At 55.9% G+C, this 22,074-nt stretch overlaps 1 protein-coding gene across 2 annotated transcripts; it reads left to right on the top strand.

Annotated features, from left to right (window-relative positions):
• The first annotated feature begins 997 nt into the window (after nt 1–997).
• On the top strand, nt 998–21,706 carry SLC5A6 (solute carrier family 5 member 6). 2 transcript variants are annotated; one of them, XM_083605190.1, is made up of 17 exons: nt 1,091–1,191; nt 5,448–5,556; nt 7,401–7,953; nt 8,900–8,965; nt 10,228–10,279; nt 10,481–10,548; nt 11,264–11,418; nt 11,777–11,917; nt 12,312–12,441; nt 13,337–13,425; nt 14,292–14,404; nt 14,532–14,599; nt 14,754–14,840; nt 15,713–15,885; nt 17,407–17,510; nt 19,150–19,271; nt 20,910–21,706. In XM_083605190.1, the coding sequence occupies exons 3-17, from the start codon at nt 7,615–7,617 to the stop codon at nt 21,087–21,089; spliced, it is 1,887 nt and encodes a 628-aa protein (XP_083461316.1). In that variant the 5' UTR covers nt 1,091–1,191; nt 5,448–5,556; nt 7,401–7,614; the 3' UTR covers nt 21,090–21,706. The 2 variants fall into 2 exon arrangements, with proteins under 2 accessions (XP_083461317.1, XP_083461316.1); XM_083605191.1 differs by lacking the exon at nt 5,448–5,556 and having other exon boundaries at nt 998–1,191.
• The last annotated feature ends 368 nt before the right edge of the window (nt 21,707–22,074 follow it).

Below are 22,074 nucleotides of genomic sequence, written 5' to 3'. Positions count from 1 at the left end.
TGGGCGCAGGATCCTGGGCCGGATGGGTCCCTTTGGCGCGATGCACCTTCCTCAGAGCTCTTCCTGCATGGAGCCTCCAGGGCCAGAGCCAGTCTACCTTAGAGGGCAAAAGGCGCTCTCCTCCTGCTTGGGGGCGCCTGGGTGCCACTGTGGGCGCAGGATCCTGGGCCGGATGGGTCCCTTTGGCGCGATGCACCTTCCTCGGAGCTCTTCCTGCATGGAGCCTCCAGGGCCAGAGCCAGTCTACCTTAGAGGGCAAAAGGCGCTCTCCTCCTGCTTGGGGGCGCCTGGGTGCCACTGTGGGCGCAGGATCCTGGGCCGGATGGGTCCCTTTGGCGCGATGCACCTTCCTCGGAGCTCTTCCTGCATGGAGCCTCCAGGGCCAGAGCCAGTCTACCTTAGAGGGCAAAAGGCGCTCTCCTCCTGCTTGGGGGCGCCTGGGTGCCACTGTGGGCGCAGGATCCTGGGCCGGATGAGTCCCTTTGGCGCGATGCACATTCCTCAGAGCTCTTCTTGCATGGAGCCTCCAGGGCCAGAGCCAGTCTACCTTAGAGGGCAAAAGGCGCTCTCCTCCTGCTTGGGGTGCCTGGGTGCCACTGTGGGCGCAGGATCCTGGGCCGGATGGGTCCCTTTGGCATGATGCACCTTCCTCGGAGCTCTTCCTGCATGGAGCCTCCAGGGGCAGAGCCAGTCTACCTTAGCGGGCAAAAGGCGCTCTCCTCCTGCTTGGGGATGCCTGGGTGCCACTGTGGGCGCAGGATCCTGGGCCGGATGGGCCCCTTTGGCGCGATGCACCTTCCTCAGAGCTCTTCCTGCATGGAGCCTCCAGGGGCAGAGCCAGTCTACCTTGGCGCGGCCCTGCCCCCGTGGGGCGCCGGCCGGCTCCCTTCTTGCCCCGCTGGGGGCTTCCCTTCGGGGCTTCCCTTCCTCGGGGTCTCCCGGCTCCTCCCGCCCGGCGGGGCTCCCTCTTCCCGGCGTCATCCCCGCGCGCCGGGCGGAGGCGGCGCCTGTCCTTGGCAATGTCAGCTCCGCCGCCGCCGCTCCGCGCCGAGGAGAAGGAGGAGGAGGAGGAGGGACCCGGCGGCGGCGGCGGCCCGTGGGCGGCCCGAGCAAAGGTCTCTCTGGCGGGGCTGCCGGGCGGAGAGCGCGCCGGGCGGCCAGGAAGCGCGATCCCCGGCGGACGCCCGGCTGGTAGGTGCGCGCACGTGGGAAGCGGGCCGGCGGCGGCGGGACGCGTGTTCTCTCTCGCCGCCCCTCTCGGCGGGGGCTCCGGGTGCCCGAGCAGGTACAGCAGCCGCGCCCCGCGGTGGGTATCCGGGAAGGGGCTGCCGGGCGGGGGTCGCAGGGACGCTCCAGATCCTCCCTCCCATTGAGCAGATCCAGAAGGGAAGCTTGGCGCCAGCACGACAGCCCCGCGGGGTAGGCTCGCCTGAGAGTTCGTAGCTGAGATACAAGAATAATAATAATAAGAATAATAATAATAATTTATTATTATTTATACCACGCTCATCTGGCTGGGCTTCCCCAGCCACTCTGCGGCTTCCAACAAAACACTAAAATACAATAACCTATTAAACATTAAAAGAGAGGAGGAGGGGAGCCGCCGCACACTTGGGTTCTGGGGCTGCCAGCCCTGCAAGTAGAGAGCCCCCCAATTGCCCCCGCTGGTATCTGGGCATAGGCTGGGGTGCCCGCTGTGGTCATGGAACTGTAGAACTGGAATAATAATAAGAAGAAGAATTAATAAGAATTTATTGTTTGTGCCCTGCCCATCTGGCTGGGTTTCCCCAGCCGCTCTGGGCTGCTCCAACAAAGATTAAGAATACATTAAAATGGGAGGGGCCGCAAGGGGCATTTGGGGCAGCTGCAGTCCCAGCCCTGCCGAGACCCCTTCTGGCTCCCCTCCATTCCCCTTCAGAGGCGCGGAGGCAGGGCTAGATTTACCTATAAGCTAAGCAAGCTATAGCTTAGGGCCCCACTCTCTTGGGGACCCCCCCAAATCACTATTAATATACTTCTTATTTGTATTTCAATTACTTTGATAAAATACATATTTTGCTATCTGCAAATGGCTTGAGATACCTATTAGGTCCATAAATGACCATATAGGATATAAAGGTCAAGGGACCTCTGACCATTAGGTCCAGTTGTGGCTGACTCTGGGGTTGCGGCGCTCATCTCGCTTTATTGGCCGAGGGAGCCGGCGTACAGCTTCTGGGTCATGTGGCCAGCAGGACTAAGCCGCTTCTGGCGAACCAGAGCAGCGCACAGAAACGCCGTTTACCTTCCCACTGGAGTGGTACCTATTTATCTACTTGCACTTGACGTGCTTTCAAACTGCTAGGTTGGCAGGAGCAGGGACCAAGCAACGGGAGCTCACCCCGTCAAGGGGATTTGAACCGCCGAGCTTCTGATCGGCAAGACCTAGGCTCTGTGGTTTAACCCACAGCGCCACCCGCGTCCCAATATATTCAATATATTCAACACCAAAAACGGGCAATTTGTTGTTGGCAAAGGACAGCTGGACACATAAAGGGCCCCCTTACCTTCAGGAGCTGAGGGCCACCTCAAACCTCAATCCGGCCCTGGGTGGAGGTGCAGGAGAGGACAGGCCTTCTGGCTCCAGGCCGCCCCGTCCCCCTAGAGGCCCCCAGCCCCCCTCCACCCCAGGGGTCTGGGGGGCCGCGTGACACAGCGTGGTCATCCTGCACGTGGCCTGAGGTGCCACGTGATGCCGACAGTGTGAAGGGACCCCCCTTGCCTGCCTGGCCCAAAGAGTCAGGCTGGGGGGGGGGGAGTGCACCTCTAGCCGCTGAATGCATCACCCGATCCTGGAATCCTAGAGCTGTAGAGTTGGGCAGGGACCCCCAGAGGTCATCCAGTCCAGCCCGCCTGGAAGGCAGGAATCGCAGCTCCAGAATCCCTGGCAGGCGGCTGCCCAGGCTCCGCTGAAAATTCTCCAGGGAAGGAGAGTCAAAGGGGGCTCTTCTCTCCCCATGAAGACCCCACAGCCCTTGGGCGTGATTCAGACGCAAGATTTCAGGAGCGTCCTCTGAACAGTACGATCTGTTTGGCAGTGGGTCTGGCTGTGGGGTGGGGAGGGGGTCACTCTTGCTGGAGGGGGTGAGGCAGAGGGATTCCCCGGAGGGGCGGAAATGGCCCCCCGCGAGCAAGGCTGTCGCTGGTTTCCACTGAGTTGGGGGGTGGGCTGGATGTGCTCTGGGTGCCCTTGCCGCTTTAACATCCTTTATTTGCGACAGCAGAGCTCTGGGTGACTCATTGGAGCCTTTGGGAAGAAGCCAGCCTGTTCCTAGCGGACCCCCAGTGGGCAGGAGGCTGGATTGGCAGAGCAGCCTTGAGCTCTGCAAGTTGCAGAGGGGATTGGGGCCCCTGGCCTGGGCGGTGGAAAATCCCCACTCAGCCGTGGTGCTCCTGTGAGGTCGCGAGTCTCCCTCTCCCCCAATTTGGAGGCTCAATCGCAGCTCCTCGGATGCTGTCCTTGGGTGAAGGTCAGGAAAAACTAGAGGGGGCCCAGGGAGGGCAGGGGGCAGAGTGGGGAGCCCACCTTCCCTCCCCCAGACCCCCCACCCCTTTGGCTCCTCTATGGGGTGCAGAAGAATTGGGCTGGGCTGCCAGTCACGTCTCTGGGCAGAAGCAGTTCTTCAGTTCTGGAAAATCAGCTGAATGGGGGGGGACCATTTTGCGGGGGGGACGGACTTCTGGGAGTGAGGGCAGGGAATACCACTGGGTCATGTGAAAGACAGGGGAGTCCTGAGGCGGGGGGGCAGCTGGCCACACATAGCACCCCTCCTTATTCCTGCCCCCCCGTCAGCCGGGGAGACCCCTGAACTCAGAGGGCCTTGAGCCACTTGGCACAGCTGCAGAGAAGAGGGAGTGCCTGGGTTGCGCTTGCAAGGCCCCCCCCCCCCATTGTGACATTTGCATGGCTGCTGTGAGGGCAGGATGCTGGTCTGGGGGGGCACTTTGGCCTGATCCAGCTGCAGCCAGACGCTTCTTTGCTTCTTCTTCTGCAAGGCCTCAAATGCCGATACTCTTGCAAACAAAATAGGAAGCAGACATGGCAGCAGCAGCAGCCCCCCTTCTGCACTTTAGAGAAAGCCCCCTCCTCGCTTCTCCTGGGCCCCTATCCTGACCCTCAGACCAGCAGTTCGGCTTTTCTCCTGCTAGGATCAGACAAGCCCTAGCAAGCCACCGTGGGCCGTAATCCCAGGAACTATGCATTCAGCGTTCCTGGCTCTGTGGCTCAGTGCCCTGCAGGATCAGTGCCCTCCCGGCTGCGTTGCTCAGCGGCTTCTCCCCCACCCTCCAGAAGTCATTTTCCTCCATGGTGTTGTCTCTCCCCCCAACCTCTCCTTTGAACTGGCAGCCTGGAGGCCGGCTGACTCCTCAAAGTTTGCCAGTTGTAGAGGCTAATCTCCCTCTCTCCCTCCTGTTTAAATGCTTAATCTCTCACCGACTTTCCCAAGCGCTGTGGCTGATGATTAAGGAGCCCTTTCCAAGACCTGAGCTTGCTAGATGGAAGCAAAGCCCTTTGCAAGAGAACTCTGCCCTGCTGCTTGCTTTGCTAAACCTGAGCTGCTCGATTGCTGCAGCTCAGGTCTTGCAATGCACCCGGTGCCTGGTTTACCCAGAATTTGTTTCTTTGCTAGTCGACTATGCAGAATGTAAAGGGACCCCTGTCAGGGGTTCCTTTACCTTTACTAGGGGATGCGGGTGGCGCTGTGGGTTAAACCACAGAGCCTAAGACTGGGCCAGCGCTCTGCACATGCTCAGGAACGCTTTGGGGCTGAGGTCTGGCTCTGGAGGGTGTTAACAGAGAAATCTAAGGGCTCCCTTGGACAAAAAACAAGCACACCAGCCAGGAATCCCAGAGCAAAACAGCAGCCAGTCGGCTTGGTCTTGTTTGAAGACTGTCGCCACAGGACTCCCACCTGCCACCAGGTGGAACAAGATGGAAGCCCCGAACAAAAGAGAACCCAAACTTTTATTAGCTGCTAATCCCCATGTTAGCTACGTGGGTGGTGCTGTGGGTTAAGCCACAGAGCCTAGGGCTTGCCGATCAGAAGGTTGGCGGTTCAAATCCCTGCAACAGGTGAGTTCCCATCGCTCAGTCCCTGCTCCTGCCAACCTAGCAGTTCGAAAGCTCGTCAAAGTGCAAGTAGACAAATAGGTACCACTCCAGTGGGAAGGTAAACGGCGTTTCCGTGCGCTGCTCTGTTTCTCCAGAAGCAGCTTAGTCCTGCTGGCCACATGACCCGGAAGCTGTACACCGGCTCCCTCGGCCAATAAAGCGAGATGAGCGTCACAACCCCAGAGTCGGCCACGACTGGACCTAATGGTCAGGGGTCCCTTTACCTTTACAAAGCAGAATGTCTCCTTCCTCACTCTTTCTCTTCACATGGCTCTTTCTTATTGTAAAATCACAGGCTTGGCGTTTCCATGTGGTGCAGCTCTTTGCCTTCTTAAAATACTTTACAAATATTGGTCACGCCTAGATGAGAATGTGCAAATTGGGAGAATAACAAAGGCTGAAATGTGAGTCTGGTTGAAATGCGAGTCTTTCTTATTCCTTTTTGCTGTGTCCCGGGGAAGACTTCCAAGCCACACAGAGGAGCCTCGCTTCTCTTCTTGGGGGGGGGTCCAAAGAGGGCAGCCTGGCAGTGCCCCCCTCCTGTCCACGCTGACCCTCGTTCCCCCCAGGCTGCCCTTGCAGGTCCAGCTTTGGGGGCCTGAGCTCAGATTTCCAGCCCTGCATGTGGGACCCCCACAAATGATCCTCCCCCCCCGCAAGGGGCCTGTGCTGCTCTGTCTGCTGGGCTCCCTCTCCTCATTTCTGCTCAGGCTACCAGGAGCTATTTGGGGCTGCAATTTCACAGCTGGCTCCATCCTGCTGAGTCCCCACATTCTGGGATCTCAGCCGGGCCAGACCACCTTCCTCCTCCTGGCTTTTATGGGGGCTTCACTCTGTGGAGGTTTGCAAACAGAGGCTGGATGGCCATCAGTCAGGGATTCTTGAACTGCAGTTCCTGCATTGCAAGAGGTCAGGCTGGATGAGCCCTGGGGGTACCTTTGCGACTCTGCAGTGCTGTGATTCTATGAACTCTTCCCAGGCCCCCTCAACAGGGACACCCCCTTTTTCCTTAAATGGCCTTCCTCTCCCCCCCAGCCTGGGCATGGATGGTTCCCTTCCACAGTCTCTGCTGGGAGGCCAAGCGGCCCCCCTGCAAGCTGAGAGCAAGCAGGGCTGGATCAGGCCTGCTTTCTGTCCTGTGCCTTTTCAGAGCCCTTGCAAGATCTCTTGGGTTGCTCGACTCTCTTTCCGCGTGGAGAGGACATTCTGTGCAGCTGACCTCAGGAAGTGTTTTGCCGTGCAAACCTGAGCAGAACGTATGAGAAGCCGGGCCAATGGCCCATGTGGGCCAGAATCCTGTTCTCACAGTGGCCAACCAGATGCCCATACATGATAAAAGATCAAACATTAAAAAATTCCCTTCAGATGCCTTCTAAAAGTCAGATAGTTATGTATTTCCTTGACATCTGGTGGGATAGGGTGCCACTACCAAGAAGGCCCTCTGCCTGGTTCCCTGTAACTTGGCTTCTTGCAGAGAGGGAACTGCCAGAAGGCCCTCAGCACTGGACCTCAGTGTCCGGGCAGAACGATGGGGGTGGAGACGCTCCTTCAGGGATACTGGGCTATCCATAGCCCTCTCTTCCTCCATGAATCTGTCCAACCCTCTTTTCAAGCCATTCAAGTTGGTGGCCACCCCAGTCTCCTGTAGGAGGGAGTTCCACTGTCTAACTCTGTGCTGTGAGAATAACGCCTTTCTTTTCCTGTTCTACAAGTTCTAGTGTAGGAGAAATGAAGAAGAGCTTTTCTCCACCCCTCCCTCCAGGTGTCATGTTATAAACTCCCATCGCATCTGCTCCTACTTGCCTCTTCTCTTGACTAAAACCCCCCAAATTCTGCTTTTCCTGGGCTGGGCAGATGGCGCCAGCAGATGCTTCTCCTGGCGACACCCCCCACTGCGCCCTCGGCACTTGAGGCTGCACTTGGGCGGCTCAGGCTGTGTGCTTTGGCCCCGGGCGCTGCTCCTGGGGCGCTTCTCCGAGTCCTCCCTGCCCCCTTGCTGGGAAGGCCTGGCTCCCCGGTGCCAAAAACACTCTGGGCCATGAAGATTGGCAGCCGGCGCTTGCCTCACTTGGGGTCCTGCCAGAAGACTTTGCTCGCTCCCTCTCCGCCTCGCAGCCTTGAGACGGGGAGATTAGCAGCGGCGAAGGTCTGCTGCCTCCCAGAGCTGGGGTTTCTGGAGGAGGGGGTGCCGGCTGGGTCACGCGCTCCCGGGTCCTTGGGCTCATTCCTCCCTCCCTCTCTCTTCCAGATCGCCTCGCCTGGGTCATGGCAGCCGCAGCGGATCTCCGGCAGCGAGGCCGGCGCTTGGCAGGCTGGTGACGAGCCAGCGCCTGGTTTTGGGAAGGCAGGCTGAGTGGCTGGAGCCGGGTTTCAGCGCAGGGGTCCCTCCCGTGATGGCCAAGGGACAGTAGAAGCCCCTCGCCCGCCAAGAGGCTCCGGAGAGCCGGCCCGTGGGGACAGCCATGCCGGTGCTGACGTTTGGCGTGGCCGACTACACCATTTTCGTCCTTCTGCTGGTCTTCTCGGCCGGGATCGGACTCTTCTACGCGCTGAGTGGCGGGAAGCAGAGGACCACGCAGGAGTTTCTGCTGGCCAACCGCAGCATGGGCTTCTTTCCCGTGGCGCTCTCCCTCCTGGCCACCTTCCAGTCGGCTGTGGCCATCCTGGGCGTCCCCTCCGAGATCTACCGCTTCGGCACCGAGTACTGGTTCCTGGGGTGCTCCTACTTCCTGGGACTCCTCATCCCCGCTCACGTCTTCATCCCCGTCTTCTACCGCCTGCGCCTGACCAGCACCTACGAGGTGAGTGGCGGCGGGTGGGGATGTTGAGGGTCTCCTGGGAGATGGGCTGGCCTGGAGATGGGGTCAGAATTGGACCCCTGGCCCTCTTCCCTCGGGGTCTGTCTCCAGCTGCAGCCAGGACCAAGGCACAAAGTGTGGTGCTCTGTTAGTGTGGTGGCATCTACACTGTGGAACTCCCTGCCTCTTGAAAATCAGGCTTAATTGCACTCTTTTCGGCACCTGCTAAATACATTCTATTTTTTATATAAAACTTTATTCATTTGGTTTTTTAAATTAAAATTTTACAGAGATGTATCAGACATAAAAACAAGATTCCAAAGAATCTCCTGGACTTCCCTCCTCCCCTTTGTGGGTCCTATTATTTATCATTTCCTCCTGCATCTTTTATGATAGTCCAAATCTTTTACATCTCCATTGTATTCAGAATTCCCCCTGAAACTACAAGTGATGTTCCAATCCTACTAACAAAATATTCTCACTTAGACAAGCCTGTTCAGGTCTGTTTTTATTTTGTTGTCGTTTTAACTTTTTGAAAGTCTTACACTGTTGGTGTTATTAATTCTTCTTGCTGACATTTTTATCGCATTATCTTCTTGGCAAAACCGCCCTGAGGTGCTTTCTTGGTGGGCGCTGCTGAGTCGAGTCCTGCAAGGAGGCCGGCTGGCTTACAGCCCCACTGGGAGGCCAGCAGTTGGAGGTCTCTGGCCGTCCTGGGGTCCCCCCTCCTCTCAAGTGGTGCCTGCAGCTGGGGGGAGCATATGGGGACGTGGCGGGTGGGTGGGGGTCAGGAATGCTGCCCCAGATGCGCCAGGATAGCAGGGGGGCTGCGCAGGGGGGCTGTCCTTGGGTACCATCCACCAACTGGGCAAAGGCTGCGCCTGGAAGCCAAGCCGTATTTGCTCTCTGCCCTACTGACACCCCCAATTCTCTTTGTCGCCCCACCCAGTACCTGGAGCTGCGGTTCAACAAGGTTGTGAGGGTGTGTGGAACAGCCACCTTCATCTTCCAGATGGTGAGTGCAAAAAACCACCCTGGTCTCTCTGCCCCGTCAGTCGTGGGAAAAAGGAGGCCTCTCCGTTTTAAGTTTCTGCCACAAGCTCCCAATCCTTCTGCTTAAAACTTTCCATGTCTCCCTCCCTCCCTTCTGTCTTTTCCCCTTCCTTCCGTTGCAGGAATTTATGTATAGGTGGGAGGGGGGCTTGCCCCTCCAGCAGATCTCATGCACATGCAGCCCACTACCAAAATCAGCACAATCGCTTTTGTGATTTGTCCCCATAAAACACTTCATTGCAGTTTCTTCCTATCTGTTCAAAGGGCCTTTGCTGTACGATTCCAAATGATAAATGTACCTATGTACTGGCTCACTGGGAAAACTTCAGAAATTCCTATAGACCTGTGAGCTCAGCTACTCAGCAGCCCCTCTGCCTGAGGGATAATCCCTGGCCTCCTGATACCTGAGTGCCAGACAGGTAGCCATTCCAGAAATAACAAACCCAGATGAAGAGAAAAGGGTGGGATTAACTTGGCTGGGAAACAGGGAAATGTCAATGTCTCTTTTGTTACACTTGGTGGAGGGCAAGGGGAACCATGGGGCAGGGTCCAGGATGCTCAGATTCCTGCCACTAGACCTCCTCTTTCATGATGTATGAGTGATGTAGTTTGGGGGGGGGGGTAACATGGGGGTTAGCAGCTAATAAAAGTTTGGGTTCTCTTTTGTTTGGGGCTTCTATCCTGTTCCACCTGGTGGCAGGTGGGAGTCCTGTGGCGACAGTCTTCAATCAAGACCAAGCCTACTGGCTGCTGTTTTGCTCCAGTTTTCCTGGCTGGTGTCCTTGTTTTTTGCCCAAGAGAGCCCTCAGATTTCTCCATTAACAGTTCCTTCCTTCCTTCCTTCCTTCTTGCCTTTGTCTTCCTCCCTCCCTCCTTCCGCTTCCTTCTCCCGCCCTCCCCATGCTGTCTCCCCCGTCCTTCCCTCTCATTCTTCCTGCCTTGGCTGTGGCATTCAGTAGTTGGCGCAGAGCAAGTCCTTCTCTCTCAGCCTCGCCTCCCTCGCAGGGCTGTCGTTGGGCAGGTGGGGGAGGGAGGGAGACCCAGAGACCCTGCGGGGGGGGGATCAAGGTCATGATTCTCCTCTGGAGTCGGCTCCCCCCCCCCCCGGCATGTGGGGTTGTTGTCAGTTGTACGCTGCCTCATCCTCCGATCTCGGGGCGGCTCACAACCCAAAAAAGGCCCCGCAGGGTCCAGTTCACAGTGGGGCTGCCTTTCTCCCCACAGGTGGTGTACATGGGGGTCGTCCTCTACACCCCAGCGCTGGCTCTCAATGCAGGTGAGGAAGTGGACCTGATCCCGGGGGGCAAGGCTTTTTCGCAGCTGGAGCATTTTGGGTGGTCTGGGGGCAGGTAAAGTGGGCAGTCTGGACCCAGCCCCCCACTTGGGGGGAAGGGGGGGTCTGATGCTGGGCTGCTGCTCTCGAGGGGCAGGCGCCCGGCCGCTGGGCCACTCCCTGAGGACTCTTGCTTGCTTGCAGTGACCAACTTTGACCTCTGGGCCTCTGTGCTGACCATTGGGCTGGTCTGCACCCTCTACACCGCCCTGGTGAGTAGGGACCCCGCAAGGGGCAAGGGGGCAGCCGGAGCCCCCCAGAGATTCTGGGCTGCAGGAGGTTGGGGGCTCCACAGGGCCCCCAAAGAGGGCAAATTCTTAACCACTGGCCATGAACAGGGTGGTCCCTGATGGGGGTTGGCTAGATGTCCCTTGGGAGTCCCAGCTCCACAAGTCTATGATTCTGGGGTGGGGCTGGAGGGTCTGGTGCCCCTGGGAAAGTCTAGATTGGTGGCTTCTGGCCCCCTTGTTCCCATAAGACCATCCCTAGTGCCCCTCACCCTATAAAATGCATTGCCGTGTCCAGATGCGCAGGTTATAAATTATTATTATTTATACCCCGCCCATCTGGCTGAGTTTCCCCAGCCACTCTGGGGAATATTTATTATTTATTATTAATTATTATTATTATTATCATTATTATTAGCAGTTTGCACCCCCCACTAAGGAAGAGAACGACACGAGAAAATCCAAGACAGCGACAATTAATTCTGTGCTTATTCAAAATCCCATTTAAACAACAGAAAGGATGGACTTGATCCAGGGAAGCCTGATATTCAGGAACCCCCTCAGTGTGCCTCTCAGAGCCCCCCACAACATCCCATTGCCCACCCCCCAGGGGGCAGGACCACCCACTGTGGAAACCGTGGGACAATGCAGTCGCCCCCAATGTTGCCCCCCATTAACCGCCCCCTCCTTCCCTTTGCAGGGCGGCCTCAAAGCCGTGATCTGGACGGACGTTTTCCAGACCTTTGTCATGTTTGCCGGCCAGGTGGCTGTGATCGTGGTGGGCACCGTCAAAGTGGGCGGCATGGGGCGCGTCTGGCAGCTGGCGGCAGAGAAGGGCAAGGTGTCCGGCATCGAGTAAGTCGGGGGGCAGGGGGGGATAGGGGGGCTGGTCCTTCCGTCTGCTGCCCCGTGGGATGGCCCAGCAGAACCCAGAATCGGGGCCCCGGAGCCCCTGGCCTTAGAGCCACGGGTGCAGATCCTTCCCTTTGCACTACACCTCTGCGCAAGGAAAGCCCATGGGGAAAGGATCTGGGGGTCTTGGTCTGCTGGGGGAATGGATGCCCCTTCCTTGGAGGTTTTAAACAGAGGTCGGATGGCCAGCAGTCAGGGATCCTTGAGCTGTGATTCCTGCATTGTGGGGTTGGGGTTGGTCTAGATGACCCTTGGGGTTCCCTTCCACCTCGACCGTTCTCTGCTCCCCTTCCCTCCCCAGCCTGAACCCCGACCCTTACGAGCGGCACACCTTCTGGACCCTGGCCTTTGGGGGCGTCTTCATGATGCTGTCTCTCTACGGGGTCAACCAGTCTCAGGTCCAGCGATACCTCAGCTCTCGCTCGGAGCGGCAGGCCGTGCTGTGAGTGGGGCGCCGTGGGGCAGGGCGGGGTGCTTGGGAGACGTGGGGCTGAGGGGCCCAAGGGGCTCCAGTCCCCCCTGGAAGCAGGAGGGGGGAGCTGGGAGGAGGCTGGGTGTCAGCCTAAGGATGTCCTGGGAGAGAGAGTGCTATGGGGGGCTTCTATCCGGGGGGCTGGCCTCTTTCCCTGTGGAGCGTCTGCCTGGCTGCTGTGGGAAGAGGACGCTGGGCCAGATTTGCCTCCTTTGGCCTGATCCAGCAGCCTCTTCTGGTGCCGTTATGGAGCCTCCAGCTCCAGAGACAGTCTATCTGGAGTCCAAGTTCTTGGGTGAGAACAGGATGCTGGGCCTGATCCTGTGGCCTGATCCTCCCTCCCTCTTTCTGCCCCCCCCCCCAGGTCTTGCTACGCCGTCTTCCCCTGCCAGCAGCTGGTCCTCTGCCTCAGTTGCCTCACCGGCCTGGTGATGTTCGCTTACTACCAGGAGCATGAGCTGAGTGCGGAGCAGAGCAGCGCCTCCTCCGATCAGGTGGGTCAGGCGCTTGCTTACACCCCCCCCCATAAAATCCCAGAGAGGCATTGTGGCTGCCGCTCAGTGCAGGCAATACTGTTACACAAAAAATTGGAGTGGGCTTTTGCCGCCCAGCTCCCCATCCAGACCCCCAGGACCCCCTAAGTGCGTTATTGATCAGAGAAGAATGGGTGGGGTCTCTGTCCCCAGATGATCTTTGTGGGCCAGCTACTGCCCTCCCTGAGTTGCCCCCTGATTTGCATCTTCCCCCCTCCACTTTGCAAACCTCTACTTTGGGTTTTTTTTTTTTAATTATTATTATTATTATTATTGAAATTTCACAATAAAATTTACCATAATCAATACTAAAAACAAAAACTAATAATAATAATAATAATAATAATAATAATAATAATAATAATAATAATAATTTATACCCTGCCCATCTGGCTGGGTTTCCCCTGCCACTTTTACATTTCTAGTCCCGCCCTCCTCGGCTTCTCCCAACTTCCCTTTCTGGTTTATCACGTATTCATTTCTTCTGTGTGTAATTTTCTACACCTTATATATTGAAATTGAAATCATACCTTATTCACACATTCTTAACGTTTTACCCTCATATTTATATTTTCTGTTTATATTTGTCCATTGCAAATGTATTACTCGAATCCTGCAAGTGAGTTCATTTCAGTATGTTATTTCTGTATATGCATCATAAAAGGCTCCCAATCTTTCTTAAAATCCTTATTGTCCGTATCTTAAGCTTCGCCATTTCCGCGTATTCCGTCCACTTTTCTTGCCATTGTTCTTTCGTCTGCCTTTCATCGCTTTTCCACCTTTGAGCTAATAAAGCACTGGCTGCTGTTGTCACCTACATCAATAAATTCTTCTTGTCTTGTGGTCACTCTTGCAGATGGTCCTCTACTTTGTGATGGATGTCCTGCAGGGAGTGCCCGGCCTCCCTGGCCTCTTTGTGGCTTGCCTCTTCAGCGGCTCCCTCAGGTGAGCTCAGCAGGCAGCCAGCCCTTCCTTCCTTGGGGACCATGAGGACTAGAACCCTTCCTTCTGCCCACGGAGGGACCAGAGCGCAGGGCTTGGCACGCGGGCTCTGCCAGGTTCGGTCACTGCCGGCAGCATCTCCAGGGAGGGCTGGGGGAAAAGCCCCGGAGGGCTGCTGCTGCCGGCCAGTGTTGACATTACGTGCGGCCTAGGACCCACGTACCTATGGGACCGCCTCTCCTGGTCTGCCCCGCGGAGGACCTTATGGTCCACAAATAACAACACTTTTGGTGGCCTCAAGGAGGTTAGATTGGTCTCAACTAGGGCCATGGCTTTTTCAGCTGTGGCTCCGATCTGGTGGAATGCTCTGTCCCAAGAGACCAGGGCCCTGCAGGACTTGTCATCTTTCCGCAGGGCCTGCAAGACGGAGCTGTTCCGCCTGGCCTTTGGTTTGGACCCATTCTGACCCTTATGTTTCCCTCCCCTTATGGTCTTGATCTATGGTCTATTTTAAAATGAGGCTGCATTTTAACCTGTATTTTAAATTGGTTTCCCCCCCTTCTCTTTCCCCCCTATTATGTTTTTATTGTGATTTTATTGGTGTTAGCCGCCCTGACCCGGCTCTGGGGAGGGCGGGGTTTAAATAAAATTATTATTATTAGTAGTAGCAGTATTATTAATATTATTATTATTATTACTATTACGGAGCCTGTGTTCCTGCTTAGATCTTCCTTCGGAAACATGAGGACTAGAGCCTTGTGTTTCTTTCCAGGGAAGTGCATTGTGTCTCCCGGGAGGGCTCTGCCCAAGGGGCTTTTTCTGCCCCCTTCCCTTCGTCTGACCCCCCCCCCCGGCTCTTCTCTCGGCAGCACCATCTCCTCCGCCTTCAACTCCCTGGCCACCGTGACCATGGAGGACCTGATCCGCCCTTACGTGGCCAGCATCCCCGAAGGACGGGCCACGCTCTACTCCAAGCTGCTGGGTGAGCTGCCCCTGGGGGAGAGGGGTTGGGCGGCAGGCAGCAGCGTCCCAGTGCCCCCAGCTCCACGGCTCCGGCCGCACAGCCCAGGGGTGCCCCTCCCTCTGACTGGACCCCCTTCTCCCCCCAGCTCTGGCCTACGGACTCCTCTGCCTGGGCATGGCTTACGTCTCCTCCATGATGGGTTCGGTGCTGCAGGTAAGGGGTCAGCGGAGGGGGCGGCTGGGGAGGCAGGAGCTAGGTTTGGAGGCAGTGCACGTTGATTTTTAAAAATAATAATTGGGGGTTGGGCTGGATGACCTTTGGGGGTCCCAACTCTACGGTTCTCTGATTCTCTCCCCCCCCCCCTTAGGCTGCCATCAGCATCTTTGGCATGATGGGGGGCCCTCTGCTGGGAGTATTCTGCCTGGGCATGTTCTTTCCTTGTGCCAATTCCGTGGTGAGTATTGCTGTTTATTTTGGGGGGGGGTGTTAGGAGCTGTTGTTCCCCCACCCCTCTTTCTCTGGGGTCAGGAGCCTTCCCTTCCTCCTCCCACGCTCCAAAGGGGGCGGCCAGCGTGGCAACTGGCAGAATAGCTGGTGGGGTTTTTCGTGGGGGTGGCGTGGCCTAGCTTGCAATGGGGGGGGTCAGGATCCCCTTAATACTCTCTTCCTCGCAATGGGATATTGGCTCTGCCCAAGGCAGGATGGAGAGCAGCAGCAGCGGCTGGGAATACGCAGACATAACATTTTACAAGGACAGAAGAGTCGTCACACACAGGAGGAATAAGGATATAGTTTGAATGTTTCACCTATGGGTTTATAAACCATTTAATGTGTCTAGACGAATGGATGTCGTTAATATTGCAGTTGTTGTATAAGGGATTGTTATTCGGACCGGAACGTAATTGAGATGAACAAGATTTTGGGACTCAGAAACAAAGCAATGTCATCAAACCATGGGGGGGGGCACCTAAATTATACAATTTGCCATCTGAATGGTTGGGATTTGTCATTGTATTATAATTTGGCTGCCATTGGATTATTGTAATTGAAAACTAATAAAAATGATTGTCAAAAAAACACACCTTAAATAATGAATTATTATTATTCCCAGCAGATGTCAAGGAAATAAACAACTATTTTACTTTTAAAAGACAACTGAAGGCAGCCCTGTTTAGGGACGTTTTTAATGTCTGATGCTGTATTGTTTTTAATATTCGCTTGGAAGCCGCCCAGAGTGGCTGGGGAAACCCAGCCAGGTGGGTGGGGTATAAATAATAATTTATTATTAATTATTACTATTACTCTCTTCCTCCTGCTGGTCCTCAGGGAGCCGTCGCTGGCTTGGCTGCCGGGCTGGCCATGGCGTTTTGGGTGGGCATCGGGAGCTGGGTGGCCAACCAGGTGCTTGTGCCCCCCGGGACTGGCGCCCCCCAACTGGACGGAAACCTCACAATGGCCGTCATGACGACGCTGCAGACCTTGACGGCGACCCCACAGAGGTAAGGGGGAAGGGGGCCGGGAGACCCCAGGGTGTGTGTGTGTGTTTAGGTAGAGCTTTCTATTATTTCTGACATTCCCCCTTTTCCCCAAGGAGGCATCCATGCTTCTCCGCGCTCATTTAATCCCCACAATGACCCTGCGAGGCAGACCAGGCAGAGAGCGGCAGGGAAGGAGCCTTGTGGCGGGGGGGGGGGGTATGAGCCCATTTAACCCCTGCATCCCCCCTGCCCAGAGGCTGGGGTTCCTGTTCCCAGATGCCATCCCCATGTTTGCTTAACCTGACCGTTGCTGGAAAGAGAGGTTTGGTTGCCCTGAGCGACGGGGCCATGGCTGACAAGGGATTCTGGGATGCCGCTCTGGACTCTGGGCTCCCTGTGCTGCGGACGGGATCTGAGCACCCAAAGTCCCCTGCCCAGATCCCAGCGTGGCTTCAGGGCACTTTGTGGTTACAGTGGACCTCTGGATGCGAACGGGATCCATTCCGGAGCCCCGTTCGCATCCAGAAGTGATTGCAACCCATGTCCGCACATCTGTGCATGCGTGTGACGTCACTTTGATGGTCTGCGCATGCACGAGCGGCGGAACCTGGAAGTAACGTGCTCCATTACTTCCGGGTCACTGCAGCACTGCCAGAAATACTTATCCCGAAGCTACTTCAACCCGAGGTATGTGGGGGAATGCCCTTCCATCTGGCCCAGGATTTCCTCCTCCTCCTCCTTTTCCTCTTTTACCTCCAAGCTCTCATCCTGCCATTTCCTTCCAGAACTGTAGAATTGGAAGGGACCCCTGAGGGTCATCCAGCCCAACCCTCTGCAACGCACAGTTCAGGCATCCCTGGCAGGCAGACCCCCCAGGAAGGAGAGCCCACCGCCTTCCGAGGGAGTCGGTCCCACTGCCCAACGGCTCTTGCGCTTGGATGTTCCTTCTGAGTGTGGAGTCAGAATCTCCTTTCTTGCCCCGTGAAGCCGTTGGGTCGGATCCTTCCCTTTGGAGCGGCAGAAGACAGGCAGGCCCATCAAGGGGCGAGGGAGCCTCTGGGGCAAGCCGCATTCACAATATGGGGGTGCAGCACTGGCCAACCCTAGAGGGTTGTTGTAAAGATGGCTCTGCTGGGTCTGGCCTGGCGGTTGGCTTCCCCAGTAGCCCCCTGGGAGACCCACAAGACCCCCTGTGGCTGGTGGTTGTATAGCAGCCCCCTTCCCATGCGCTCTGGGGGCATTTTCCCAGTCTCTGCTGCCCCCTTTCTGGAAGCCCCTCGTTCCCCACGACGGGAAGGCGGCTGCATCCAGGTGCTAGCATCTCTTTCTTTGATAGATTTTATTAAAGTTTGAAAGAAGATTTATGAAGGTTAATATACAGGATCCAAAGATTAAAGATACTGATGTAAATACAGACTCAAAGCAGAAGAAGGGAGGAGGGAGAGAAGAAAAGAAAAGAAGAAAGGAGAACTTTCTGTGCTTTGTAGAAAATTATTCAAAACACTCCCTTCAAGATAAACACCTTTCTGCCTTTTTCTGCAGGGTCACGGGGCTGCGCAAGTTCTACAACCTGTCGTACTTGTGGTACAGCGCACACAACTCGACCACCGTCATTGTCGTGGGACTGCTGGTCAGTCTCCTCACAGGTAGGTCGGGAGCGCGGGTGGCACTTAATTTTGTGGTCGCCCCACAAAGCTAAGTATTGGACGATTCAGAACGGAGGAAATTTGAAAGGACTTCTTCTTGCGGCTTGTCGTTAACCTGCGGAACTCCCTCCCTCAGGAGGCAATGATGGCCACCAACTTGGATAGTTTTAAAACGGGATCAGACAATTCATGGAGGGGAAGAGGGCGATTGATGGCTCCCAGCCAAGATGGCTCTGCTCTGCCGCCAAAGTCAGAGGCAGCAATGCTTGTGAATCTCAGTTGCTGGAAACCACAGGAGGGGAGAGCGATGCTCACAGCCTAGGACCCTCGTACTTACGGGACGGCCTCTCCTGGTCTGCCCCGCAGAGGACCTTAAGGTCCATAAATAGCAATAAGGTCCCGGGCCCTAAGGAAGCCAGATTAGCCTCAACCAGAGCCAGGGCCTTTTCAACACTGGCTCCGGCCTGGTGGAACGCTCTGCCTCATGAGACCAGGGCCCTGCGGGATCTGGAGTTGTTCCACCTGGCCTTTGGCCTCTTTCCTTTTTCCTTTCTCCTTCTGTGATGGAACTGCTATTTGGGGACTTCCCTGGTTTTTTTTCTGGCCCACGTAGGACCAGTCTGGATAGTTGGCCTTGGTGAAGACTTGACATTTTCATCCCCAAAAAGTTTTTGATTTGAGTTTCTACTGAAATGAGGCTGCATTTTTATGTTTTAATGTTGCATTTTAATCTTGTTTTTAAGCTGCATTTCAATCAATTGTTTTTATATTTGGTGTTAGCTGCCCTGAGCCAGGTCTTGGCTGGGGAGGGCGGGGTATAAATAAAAATGATGATGATGATGATGATGCTCGGATCCTGCTTGCGAGTTTCTGATCATGGGCACCTAGTTGACCACTGTAAGAACAGAAGGCTGGGCCTGATGGGTCCTTCAGAGGTTCTTGCGACTGGAGGGGCAGAGCTGGCCCAAGTCAGAAGAGGCAAAGGGGGCAGGTGCTGGGGTCTGTGTGCGTATTCTGCACCCAGCAAGCCAGGGTGCAAAGCCTCTGCCCCCCTTGCCATTGCAGACTAGTGGCCTCCAGCAGAAGGAGGGTGGAATCCTTACTTCATTCCTCTTAGAAGCTTCCACCGACATTTTATAGTGTGGGGGGATGTTCAATAATAATAATAATAATAAAATTATACCCCGCCCACCCATCTGGCTGGGTTCCCCCAGCTACTCTGGGCGGCTTCCAACAAAGATTAAAAATACATTAAAATGTCACACATTAAAAGCTTCCCTGAACAGGGCTGCCTTCAGATGTCTTCTAAATGTCAGGTAGTTGTTTTTTTCTTTGACATCTGGTGGGAGGGCGTTCCACAGGTGGGTGCCACCACCATAAAGGCCCTCTAATAAATGTATAAAATCAGCCTGGAGTTGGGGGCATGGAAGGCAGAAGGGTGAGGTGGGGGGTGTTGGGGGGGGCCTTCCAACCAGCACCCTTTGTGCGCCTTCGCTGTGCCTTGGCATTCTGCCTGGCACCTGGGCTCATGCCACACTGCGGGTGCCTAGGAGACTGAGCAGGGCCGCCTCTCCCGGCCCCATCAGGAGGGGGCGTGACGCTGCCGGAACCCAGTAACGCTGCCTTCTTCCCCCCCCAGGCCCCACGCGGGGGGAGGACGTGGACCCCCGGACCATCTTCCCTGTGCTGCCCCGCCTGTTCTGCTGCTTGCCAGAGAAGTACCGAGAGAAGCTGCGCTGCGGGGTGTGCAGCCCTCGAGAGGTGAGGTCTTCTGCGTGCGCCTTGAGGGGGGGCGTTCTGGGAGGGAGCAGGCTGGGCAAGGCGACCCCCCATGCGCTCTGGAGCCCTGAGGAAGCGCGCCGAGGGGGGTTGGAGGGAAAAAAGAGGGGTTGTGAGGAGCTCCAGAAAGACCCCCCCCAAAACTGAGAAAGGGCCGCTAAAGCAGCAAATGCGAAGAAGGGTAAGCGAGGGGGACGTTTAGTGTCCTCAGAAAAGGGGGCAAGTGGGGGCTGCAGGCTCCTGTCCTGGGACCGTTGTTGTTCAGCGTCTTTCTAAATGACTTGGGTGGCGCTGTGGGTTAAAGCACAGAGCCTAGGGCTTGCCAGTCAGAAGGTCGGCGGTTCGAATCCCTGTGACGGGCTGAGCTCCCATTGCTCGGTCCCTGCTCCTGCCAAGCTAGCAGTTCAAAAGCACGTCCAAGTGCAAGTAGATAAATAGGTACTGCTCCGGCGGGAAGGTAAACGGTGTTTCCATGCGCTGCTCTGGTTCGCCAGAAGCGGCTCAGTCATGTTGGCCACATGACCCGGAAGCTGTACGCCGGCTTCCTCGGCCAGTAAAGCGAGATGAGCGCTGCAACCCCAGAGTCAGTCACGACTGGACCTAATGGTCCTAAATGGGACCTAAATGGTCCCTTTACCTTTTAAATAACTTGGATGAAGGAATCGAGGGGATCCTCGCCCAATTTGCAGATGGGGTAGCTGATGCCACAGAAGTCAGAATCAGAATTCAAAATGAACTGGGCGCAAGCTAACAGAATGAATTTCAATAGCAAGAAAGGTCAGGTTCTGCATTTAGACAGGAAGAACCAGATGCACAAATATAAGGTTATTATGATTATTAGATTTATATATCGCCCCTCGTGATAAAATCTCAGGGCAGTTCACAAGGTGAGAGACACCTAGCTTGTCAAAAGGATCTGGGGGTCTTAGTAGACCACAAGCTGAACATGAGTCAACCATGTGATGCAGCAGCAAAAATGGCTAATGCTATTCTAGGCTGCATCCACAGAAGTCTAGTGTCCAGATCAAGGGAAGGAATAGGCTCACTCTATTCTGCCTTGGTCAGACCCCCACCTAGGATCCTGTGTCCAGTTCTGGGCACCACAATTTGAGAAGGATGTTGACAAGCTGGGAGGTGGGCAGAGGAGGGCAGCTAAGATGATGAAGGGTCTGGAAACCAAGCCATATGAGGAACGGTTGAAGGAGTTGGGTATGTTTAGCCTGGGAAAGAGGAAACTGAGAGGAGACAGGAGAGCCATCTTCCAATATTTCAAGGGCAGTCACATGGAAGAGGGAGCAAATTTGTTTTCTCCTGCTCTGGAGGGCAGGACTCGAACTCATGGCTTCAAGTGACAAGAAAGGAGATTCTGACTCAACATCAGGAGAAGCTTTCTGCCAGTAAGAGCTGGGACTCAGTTTCATTGGAGGTTTTGAAGCAGAGCTTGGATGGCCGTCTGTCAGGGATGCTTGAGCCGAAATTCCCGTGTTCCAAGGGGCTGGACTAGATGACGCTTGAGATCCCTTCGAACTTTAAAATTCTGTGCTTCTAAGCGATGCAGATGGTTCTGCTGGAGTCGGAGATTGACTTGTGCTCTCTCTCTCTCTCTCTCTCCCTGCCCAGGATGGAAACTGCTCAGAGCCGCTTCCTCTGACTGTGGAGAAGACCAGCAACGGTCTGCTGAACGGTCTGCCGGAGGGGCTGCCCCTTGGGGGGGGCGATGAGGGAGAGGAGCCCCCCGGGGAGGGGGCGGCCCGGCCAGGCGGGAGCCACAGCTACATCCTGCGGGAGACAGCCCTCTGAGCGGGACGGCGGGAGCGTCTGCGGGGCTTGGCTCTGTATCAGACACCCCCCAGGGAGAAGGGGGTCCCGGACCCTCCTTGGGGCCACTCTGCACTGGATCCTGGATGAGCACTGGAGGGGGGTCAGGCCAGACCCCACACCTGGGTGATGGAGCAGCCCTTTCCGGGGTCCCTCCTGCCATATTGTGAATGTGCCAATCTCTTAAATGTGGGTGGGGGGCTGCTGCCCCCCGTAACTCAAGCACACGGGGCGAGGCAGGAGTGTCTGTCCTTCTGCCACCCAAACGCCCTCAGAGCCCTCCAGCCCACCCACCTGAGGCCTCACCAAAGAAGCCCCCCTGGACCTTCAATGGGGTGGGGGGCGACCCTCTCATTCCATTCCCCCCTCCAGCAGCCCTTCCACCAAGTGGGGGGGGAGCACAGACATTCCTCCGTCTCAGTGACTCCCTTGACGACAGCCCCCCCGTCCGCTCGTGGGCCTCGTCATCCCCTCTCGTTTTCTGTTTTCTGTACCCCGTGTTGCACTTCCTCTGAGCGGTTCTGTTTCTCCGGTTCTTTGCCTTTCTGACGACGCTCAGCGAAGGAGTTTGGCTGCTGTTAATAAAAATGGTTCTTGTTGCTGCTGGCTGCTTCGTGGGTGGAAGCTGGGGATTGGGGGAGCCGGGTTCAAATCCTGCCTCGCTGGGCTGCTCTCGGAAGACGCCTGGGGCTCTGCTCAAGGGGCGCCACTGCGCATGCAGGGCCCGTTGTTGTGTCCACTGGAACTTATTTATTATATTTATAATACAGGACCTTATAATATAAGGACCTTATAATATAGGACCTTATAATATAAGCCCTTCACGGCCTAGGACCCTCGTACCTATGGGACCCCCTCTCCCGGTACGCCCTGCAGAGGACCTTAAGTGACAACATTTTGGAGGTCCCAGGTCGCAAGGTGGTTAGATTGGTCTCAGCTAGGGCCAGGGCCTTTTCAGCACTGGCCC

Source organism: Podarcis filfolensis (genome assembly GCF_964270895.1).
Source record: "Podarcis filfolensis genome assembly, chromosome: 3".
NCBI classification, from domain to species: domain Eukaryota; kingdom Metazoa; phylum Chordata; class Lepidosauria; order Squamata; family Lacertidae; genus Podarcis; species Podarcis filfolensis.
This window is presented reverse-complemented; position numbering and strand designations above follow the sequence as displayed.

What these genes read in the sequence shown, in the direction of transcription:
- SLC5A6 (XM_083605191.1), top strand. Translation starts at nt 7,615, where the DNA reads ATGCCGGTGCTGACGTTTGGCGTGGCCGACTACACCATTTTCGTCCTT. An exon ending in CCACCTTCATCTTCCAGATG is followed by an intron (nt 8,966 to 10,227) that starts GTGAGTGCAAAA and finishes TTCTCCCCACAG; the next exon opens with GTGGTGTACATGGGGGTCGT. An exon ending in TTGACGGCGACCCCACAGAG is followed by an intron (nt 15,886 to 17,406) that starts GTAAGGGGGAAG and finishes CTTTTTCTGCAG; the next exon opens with GGTCACGGGGCTGCGCAAGT.